At 41.0% G+C, this 8,652-nt stretch overlaps 1 protein-coding gene across 2 annotated transcripts in view; it reads right to left on the reverse strand.

Annotated features, from left to right (window-relative positions):
- Window positions 1-10: 10 nt before the first annotated feature.
- The window catches only part of LOC128881895 (vascular endothelial growth factor receptor 1), a 9,707-nt gene continuing 1,065 nt past the window's right edge, over window positions 11-8,652 (reverse strand). Inside the window, exons 2-23 of one of the 2 annotated variants that reach the window (XM_054133299.1) lie at window positions 7,270-7,400; window positions 7,010-7,196; window positions 6,301-6,428; window positions 5,958-6,102; window positions 5,680-5,819; window positions 5,426-5,597; window positions 5,237-5,360; window positions 4,968-5,161; window positions 4,702-4,868; window positions 4,482-4,617; window positions 4,254-4,400; window positions 4,021-4,176; window positions 3,804-3,940; window positions 3,580-3,739; window positions 3,407-3,507; window positions 3,174-3,324; window positions 2,856-3,080; window positions 2,620-2,788; window positions 1,959-2,199; window positions 1,529-1,860; window positions 1,332-1,437; window positions 11-1,242 (exon numbers count right to left, since the gene is read on the reverse strand). In XM_054133299.1, the coding sequence (XP_053989274.1) occupies window positions 559-1,242; window positions 1,332-1,437; window positions 1,529-1,860; window positions 1,959-2,199; window positions 2,620-2,788; window positions 2,856-3,080; window positions 3,174-3,324; window positions 3,407-3,507; window positions 3,580-3,739; window positions 3,804-3,940; window positions 4,021-4,176; window positions 4,254-4,400; window positions 4,482-4,617; window positions 4,702-4,868; window positions 4,968-5,161; window positions 5,237-5,360; window positions 5,426-5,597; window positions 5,680-5,819; window positions 5,958-6,102; window positions 6,301-6,428; window positions 7,010-7,196; window positions 7,270-7,400 (4,133 nt within the window). In that variant the 3' untranslated portion in view covers window positions 11-558. Of the gene's footprint in view, window positions 1,243-1,331; window positions 1,438-1,528; window positions 1,861-1,958; window positions 2,233-2,619; window positions 2,789-2,855; window positions 3,081-3,173; window positions 3,325-3,406; window positions 3,508-3,579; window positions 3,740-3,803; window positions 3,941-4,020; window positions 4,177-4,253; window positions 4,401-4,481; window positions 4,618-4,701; window positions 4,869-4,967; window positions 5,162-5,236; window positions 5,361-5,425; window positions 5,598-5,679; window positions 5,820-5,957; window positions 6,103-6,300; window positions 6,429-7,009; window positions 7,197-7,269; window positions 7,401-8,652 lie in introns of both variants that reach the window. The other variant, XM_054133298.1, reaches the window with a different exon arrangement.

Raw genomic sequence — 8,652 nt, forward strand, 5'->3', positions numbered from 1 at the left:
AAACAATGCGTTCGTATGTAAAAATTTTATTTTACAAGATTCTAAATTAATTAATTTAATAGACTTTGTTATAAAAATTGCTTGTACGACGAATACACACGTTTCGTTAACGTTGGCTTTGGTTGCAGTACATAGATAAATTCCTCAGGCTCGTAACACTAAACCCTGTGACCTAACCTGCGATACATTGAGTATTAAGTACCGATAAGCGAGTCTACTTTATTCGCGTCTTACATTTACGTAAATTATACATCTGAAATTTAGTTAGAATACTATATATTCCTCCGCGGGGTAATTAAATTCGAATTTCATTTTTATTCGTCGAGCACTCTCCTCGACAGTAAGTACATCGTTTAAAGCGTTTGGTTTCTTGGTCCCAATCTTTGAATAAAGGCTCGCCAAGCGCAGCGTTTTGTCATGGCACATTGTAAATAACATGTAATAGCAAACAGAGTCAATGTACACACGTTACGTAACACATACGCATACGGTCGATACGACCAGCTATTTTAGAAAATTTTAGAAACTCTTGAAAGATTTCTATGCGACACCGGTAGTTCAAACTCTCGTCTGATCCACTTCTCGAGTACTCATCATCACGTAGCTGGGATTACTGAATCCATCAGGCATGTCCTTCCTCATGTCGATTTTCTGCTGAGGCATGTTCACGTAATTGTCCTGCGTCCTGATGATGGAGGGCGCGAAGTCCTTCTCCACCGAATCCACCTTGTCGTTCCCTTCCGTTCTATCCGGGTTTCTGTTCTTCTCGTTCAGATCTATTAAATGGAGATTCCGCGGCGTGTTGCAGTAACCGGAATCGCGGTCGTTCGGTCTGTCGATCGGCTGATCCTTCATAGCTTGCCTCTTCCTAGCAAACTCAGCCCTCCGTTCGTGCACGTTGATGGGTTTCAAGTAAGGATCCTCCTCCTCCTTCTTGAGCATGGGCGACAACTCGATGGCGTCTTCCGAATCGGACGTAGGCGAGGGGAATTCAAAGTGACCCCGTTCGGGATGCGGTCTGGGGCTGAATATCCCTGACTCGTTCAAAGGACTCGTTGGACTCATGCACAGATAGGCTGCGTCCCCTGAATTCTCCACCATGGGCGAATTTGTGTACTCGTGGCCAGGCGAGGAGAGTATAGTGTGATCAGGCGCAGACAACATGGTCAAGTAATCGTTTTTACCGCTCTCCAGCATTATTGTGTTCATGTCCATGTAGGGAGCATTCAGACTGATGTAATGCTGTAATAAAACGAAGCCGATTAATAAGACAACGCTAAATAATGATACCCTAAGACGATGCTGTAAACAAGCGAGTAGAACAAACTTACCGCTTTCACGCTGTCTTCCAACAAATCGCCTATACTCTGAACTAATTCCGTGAAACTTGGCCGCAGCGTAGGCTTGGCCTTCCAGCATTGCAGCATTATGGCGTACCTGTAAATTCGCGGTGTTAAACGAAAGAGAAATAATACAAATACAAATAATACAAATACAAATAATTTGTACGTATGTAAACGTGACGTACACTTCGGACGTAGCGTACTCCGGTTGTTCCATCCTGTAACCTTCGATTAGCTTCTGATACAGCTTCTCCGCCTCCATTCCTGGATACGGCGTCTCAGCCAGGGTGAAAAACTCCCACAGAACTATGCCAAACGACCAAATATCCGACTGCGTCGAGAAGATCCGATCTCTGATCGACTCGATAGCCATCCACTTGATAGGCAACGGGCCATCCCCTTTCTTCTTGTAATTGTCGTCCTTGTACATCGTCTTCGCCAAGCCGAAATCGCAAATCTTCACTATGTTATTCTCGGCGAGCAAAATGTTTCTCGCGGCTAAGTCACCGTGTAACACCTAGAAATTACGTGTCCACGTTATACAGAGATCTGAGATGAGTTAGGTTATTTTCCATATATTAATCAACAATTATAGATTAACACGTATCAACGTACTTTTCTATGACTGAGATATTCCATTCCTCGCGCCACCTGGAAGGCCCAAGACAGTAAGTCCTGCGTGCAGATTGGTTTCAAGTTGTAATCCTTATAGTCGCCGCGATAGTTGGATCTCCATCCTGGTTGGGTTGAGCCGTTGCTGAGGACGCAGCCGTCCGGTGTCATAGTTACACCTTGGGAATCCATCGCACCACCACCTTGATATTGCACCGAATCGGTGCCAGAGTTTGCGCTAAGACTGCGAGAAAATGACAATGCCGCATATTTTATCCTATCGTGCGGACAGAAGAAAACAGAAGAACGTGGTTAACACCGCAACCCTTTGCATGCGATAAGTATTTTTATATTGTTATCGGTAAGACACATTAGGAGTACAGTAGTTTAGCCATTACTAGACTGCGGATGTTTATGAAGAAATAAATAAAATATCAACAACTATCAATTCCACTTCCACTTCTATAAAAATCTCAATTTGCATAAACATCGGCAGTCCAGCGATTACAATCGACGTTAGCACGTTCATCGGTAAACAAATGTTACAACAAAAGTCAGTTAGCGTCGTTGTCTTCCTTGCTTGCATTTCGTGCACAGTTTGCAGCCGATAACGAAACACGGTGATAGTGGTTATTAACGTGACAAAGAATGAATTAAACCAAACCTGCTGTTACTGCCAACGCTGACAGTCCTAGTCAGGAGATCCATGCCGATAACAGGATCGCATTTCCCGGTAGCTGGATCTATCTGATTGATAAAATCGTCCCTGTGTCGCAGTAGATAATTGTGCAAGTTCCCGAATCGGCAGTACTCGACAATCACCAACAACTCGCCTGTTGGAACATGATAAATTAATCTCAACGCGCCTGTTCTGTTCTTGGTCCTCTCTGGTACACGTACGTTTTGAAATATTTTTTGTGCAAGCGCCAAGCAGATTGACGACGTTCAGGTGCTTTCCAAGGTGCACCATGATTTTTAATTCGCTGGCAAGCGCGCGAACATAAGTGGGATCGGTTGTGCGGCGCACCATTTTTACGGCAACAGTGGTGACTCCTTCTTCTTCGCAGATCCCTTGAGCTTCCGCTTTCATGACGACTCCGAATGCACCACTTCCCAGCTTTTTCCCTGTGAAAAATAAGGAGGAAATATAAGGTCGTCATAAGCGATTAGAACAAAATTATAAAGGGTTTATCGGATGGAAAATTAAAATCGCTTTACCTAATTTTAACCTCTCCCTAGGGAACTCCCACTTCTTGTCGTAAGGAAGTAATTCCGCTTGATCGTCCACCGTCAAATCTGGATTCAAACACTCCACCGCTCCCTCCTCGAAGTGCATCAAACCTGCCGCCATTAATACCTTTCTCATCACCTGGAACAACGGAACAGTTACCAAAATATATCGTTTACTTCCTAAAACCCACCAGTAACAATTGCAGAAAAATTGAAGGCACCTTTTCGCGACGGACTTTGACAAAGAAATACACAACCAGAGCTAGAAGGATGAGAATTACGACGACGATTGATATGATCAGTCCTTTCGAAAGCTCTTTCCCTGTAAAAGCGGACAGTAATTAATACGCGAACGCTAATAAAAAATAAAGTAATTTATAATCTCGCGAATTGCCTTTTATCGTTATCTGCCTGCGAGCTTCCAATTTTCCGATACGATTCGCTATTCGACACGAATACATTCCACTGTCCTTCTCCAGGAAATACTTCATATGAAGTACTTGATGGTCGGAGAGAAACATGTATTGCTCGTTATTTACCAATAACGTATCGTCCTGTTGAAAATATTCGAGATGGTTAAAATTGTCAGCGATATCGATAATATTATCAATTGCTCACCTTGTACCAAGTTATGTTTGGTTTGGGCATACCGCTTACGAAACATTTAAGAATCATCGTTTCGTGACCTTCATTTAAATCGATCGTCACTTCGCTTTCGTTCATGTTGGTTTCAGTAAAAACAGGTGCTCGCGCATCTGATATAAAATACAACATTGGAACAAACTCGATGTTTAATATTATGTAACTTATTCGATGAAACTTTTGATGGAATTACCTTCCACGCGTAGAACGTACTCCATACTTTCCATAATATTATCGGTGGTTCTCCCTGTACAAATATACTCCTTCGAGTCCTTCTTCTCTACCTTCTTTATTCTCAGAATCGATCGGTAAGTGAATTGAGTTTTGTCCGATACAATCGTCAGTCTATCTAACAATTTCAAAAACGATCCATCAATCATCTTTTCCAAACGGAATTTAAATACATAGCACGGCGAAGATAGCTACCATCTTCTCGAATAAGAGTGCCGTCTTCGTTGGTCCAATCGAAGATGTTCGAATAATTGTAAACGGAGGAAGCGCAAATCAATTCAAAATCGTCACCCGCCGTTACCGGTCCCTTTGGTTCTATTATGCCGAATCCTCCATTTCCATCTGCAACCATTTTAGAATACGCGCGTAATGTTTCGTTTTAGGCTATTATTCAGGAAATATACGCTAGGATAGCCTCCCTACCGGATACGAAAATATTTTCAGTCGCAGAGTCGCATCCAACGGTGTTGCAAGCAACGCATGTGAGTTTGCCAGACATTTCAGTGATCATTCTTGCTCTGAAGAGGAAAGAAGTCGTCATTGCGTGTTCCTTGGTCACCTATGAATATTGTTATTATTTATTATTTAATATAAATACAGTAAACAATAGAAACTGCGTTTAATCGAAGAGGACATTGCGTACCATTAACGATGCCGTGGTTGAATTCTGACAGGAAGGATAATAAGGGCACTTCAAGAAAGTGCATGTAATATTTGGCTCTGGATACGCTGCCACGTAACAGCGCATATCCACCGTCTGTTTGGGCGTATAGTACGAATCCCCTTTTTCCAAGAGGACTACTGGCTTAGCTAAAATACCATAAAGCTTTCGTTTAAGACGAGTCTTTGTACAAACTTTACAGGTGAGAAAGATTTGCTGTTTGGCAACTACGAATTGAAATTGCTCACCTATCACATCCAATGTGAAGTTCAGCATTTCTATTTTGTCGTAATTAGTAGCTTGAATGGAATACACCCCCATGTCATTAACGTCCAAACGATTAATTCTCAGAATGGTCGAAGTATGCGTTGTATTAATCGCGTACTTTGCTTTCTCAGGTATCATCCAATTCCCGACAATTTCCTCTCCCTTCGGATTCAACCTGTAACATATTATCGAACTTGTTACCAAGTCTTTTGTTTTGGGTAAATAACACAGATTGAAATATAGAAATTACCATTTCAAATGCGCTAGAGGATAGGCATTCACATCCACGACCCATTGTACTTTATCGTTGTACCGACGCTCGTAATGCCTGTTAGCATCCTGCGTCGTTAAATTAATGAACTTGTTGCCTGGATCTGAAAGTTCACGTTAAAAATAACGGTGCAGAGGAACGCTATACTAAATCTCCAATCGAACTAACCGTGCACCTCGATGTACTTTGACTTTTTCTTAAAATCGTTGAAAGTTTTAATAAAGCAAATGTAGTAGCCTTGGTCTTCGTCCGTCACGTTTCTGACCACCAATTCGGTGGTGACTCTGTAAACGCTAGGGGCGTACTTCGAGTTGTAGAGGCGAGTGGTGATCCTGCTGCTCTGAAATTGCGAGTTACATCGTTATTGTTTGTTGAGATTGCAGGCAATGGAGAAGAATGAGGAAATATAAATGCATCGGTACTTGTTGCGGTGTACTCCAATTGAAAACATACTGCATGTCCTCGTCGATGTCGATAGTGCAATTCACGTACAAAGTTTGTCCTTGCGTTACGTGCCTTAAAGTGTCTTCCAGGATTTTTGGCTCGTTTAACGTCTGTTTGCCTAAAATTTGAACAGTATTGAACGGTAAAATCCGATGCTTTCTACCCTTTGGCAATAATAAGTGCGAGTAGGAGGCAGAAGTTTTAAAAGCCTCGTGGCAGCACAGAGAGAGAAACGTGCTCTGTTAGGCATACTTACGAAGGACGTGTAAATGATAATTGACCTCATGATCTGTACCGTCCCGCTCTATCGTGCATTTGAAGTAGCCACTGTCCGTGAGTACAACGCGCCTCAGCGAGAATCCGATTCTTGGATCGAAAGATAGCCGACTAGATTCGACGTCCTGTTCAAACATCTCTCATTTATTAAACATTATCGTTTATTCACATATAAGTAAAAATAAATTCTTCAAAACATTTGGCATTTTTTCTGTTATTTCGTCAGTCGTGTGCCGCCAAATTATGCTTTATCAAGCACGATTAAGACAACGTTGTTTGTCGTGCCACGCTCGACGACGCGTAACCCAATAAATCAAATTTACCATTTCGTCCTTCAGAAGATTCACTGTCAGGTTTGGCGACGTTGGTCTGCACGGTATGACGGCAGTTCCACCGATAACTTCTCGCAACGAGAACAGGGTATCAGCTTGCACGAATAAGCTCGTGTTTGCTGAAACAGAACAATCAGCGCAAGTATTAAATTGAACCGCGTGCTGATTTACGGAATGCTCTCTGGTCATGATTCAATCACAGTAAGCTGTAACTACTTCTTGAGCTATGCGTTAATTACTATCGTTGACAAAATATATATATTTGTATATGCTACGGAAACTGATTTTTAATTAACTTAGAAAAAGGAGGTATATATATATACATGTTGGAATTGAGTAACTTCCTCCTTTTTAACTTAGAAATATATATATATATATACATGTTGGATGTTGTTGTTACATGATGTTATATATATATATACATGTTGGATGTTGTTGTTACATGTTGTTATATATATATATACATGTTGGATGTTGTTGTTACATGTTGTTATATATATATATATATATATACTGGCAATCTATATCAAGTATACAAGTGTAGCTACAGCTATATATATATACATGTTGGAATTGAGTAACTTCCTCCTTTTTCTACATTAATTAAAAATCAGTTTCCGCGCTACTGGCAATCTATATCAAGTATAGAAGCGTAGCTACAGCTTCGACCTATCAATTCCGTTGGGAAATAATGGCTTACACTGTACGTAAACGTAAACCCAGGTGATATCTGGGTCAGCATAGGAATCCGTGGTGACTTCGACGGGACGGTCAGCGCAACCGTACCAACCGGTGTCTCCGTAAACAGTATGTGGTCGTCGAAACTCGTACCTGTAGGTGCCATCCTCCTCTTCGTACTCGTTTATTTCCGGGTCGGAGGTGACGATCTGCCGTTTAAAATGAGTAAACGATACGTAAAAATGTTTCGTTCTTGCAATTAATTATTATTCGACTACTCACCGCGTCCGTGCTTGTAGGATAAATAAAGAAGATCTTCGTGTCTCCAGAACAAACCACGTCCAACGGTTCGCCTTCGTTTTTTATAATCTCCTCAGTTTCCGCTGTTATATCCGGCCTCCGAGCCGCTGAATCTGGCAACAGAAAAAGGGAAAAGTATAAATATATGAATCGCATATTTCTGAGTCTTTTTTTTATTGAACTTTGTTCAATTTAAAAATATCTGACAGAGCTATTATTATTGTAACAGCTACAAATATTATTTGAAATAGCAAGCATCAATGTATGGTCTACTATACAATTATATAATGTATAATCTATCAAGATCAATTTCTAAAACAGTATGGTCCAGTTGGGAAAAGCATTGGCCCCTAATTCGAGGGTCCCGAGTTCGAATCCTCGTGGCCCAGATTAAGTTTTCTTTCGCTGGATCCTCCTGAGATATACTATTTAATAATTATATACTACAAAATTGAAATGGCTGAATTTTTACTTAAATAATTGATTTGAGGAACACGGACCCCGTAGCCGCAATGTCCTGCGGATATTATATCGGCGATCCGATCCTTGACGCAACTGTACTTTGTAAAAACGTACACGGAGGCTACGAGTTCGTTTCTGCGCAAATACAACCGTCTCTAGGAAGGAAGTTCCCCTTACTTTCCTCTTCTGATAATGCAGCCGCATTATCAGCCAACGGGCCCGTTTCACGAGAGAAACCAGTAAATGAATTGGGAGCAAACATATACTTTCGTCGCTACAATTTATTTTATAAATAGTTAACAACGTTAATAAACGGCGAATAAATTCGTTCCATCAAAATAACAATCAGAATGTACAATTTCCAAAAGGCGCTCTGGGATTCTGTATCCCCATGTGTACAGCAACAATTAACAATGAAAAAGTATTAAATAAACAGTCACCAAACATGCCAAATCGTTTTCCAAAAGGCACCCTAGCATTTGTTTCTCCGTGTATATTAAAACTATTTCTAGGCGGTTCTGAGACACTGAGAAATCGCGATAAGGACTGCCCAACCTACTGCACAGTGGCAAAGGATGGAGAGAAACGAATGGTCCCTTGTAGATTGGCTAGAATGGAGATAGTCGCTTCCTATCGGACGGATACGCAGATTAGTATCAGAAGAATAAACACAGAACTTCGGGAACTGGGACTACGTTTCTATGATAACTCCTTTCTGATGACAAATAAACAAGTGCTGGTGCCTCTACTTTCTCAGAAAGATAAACAAAACGCAAAGTGTTTGTAATTTAGTACACAAATTTACGTAGCTGGCAGACTTCCAATGCACACAATATACGTACAACATATATGCAATGCGTACAAAAACATTTTGATATTTACAATATGTAATATGCAATACAT

The sequence above is a fragment of the Hylaeus volcanicus genome, chromosome 9 (assembly GCF_026283585.1).
Source record: "Hylaeus volcanicus isolate JK05 chromosome 9, UHH_iyHylVolc1.0_haploid, whole genome shotgun sequence".
Classification (NCBI taxonomy): domain Eukaryota; kingdom Metazoa; phylum Arthropoda; class Insecta; order Hymenoptera; family Colletidae; genus Hylaeus; species Hylaeus volcanicus.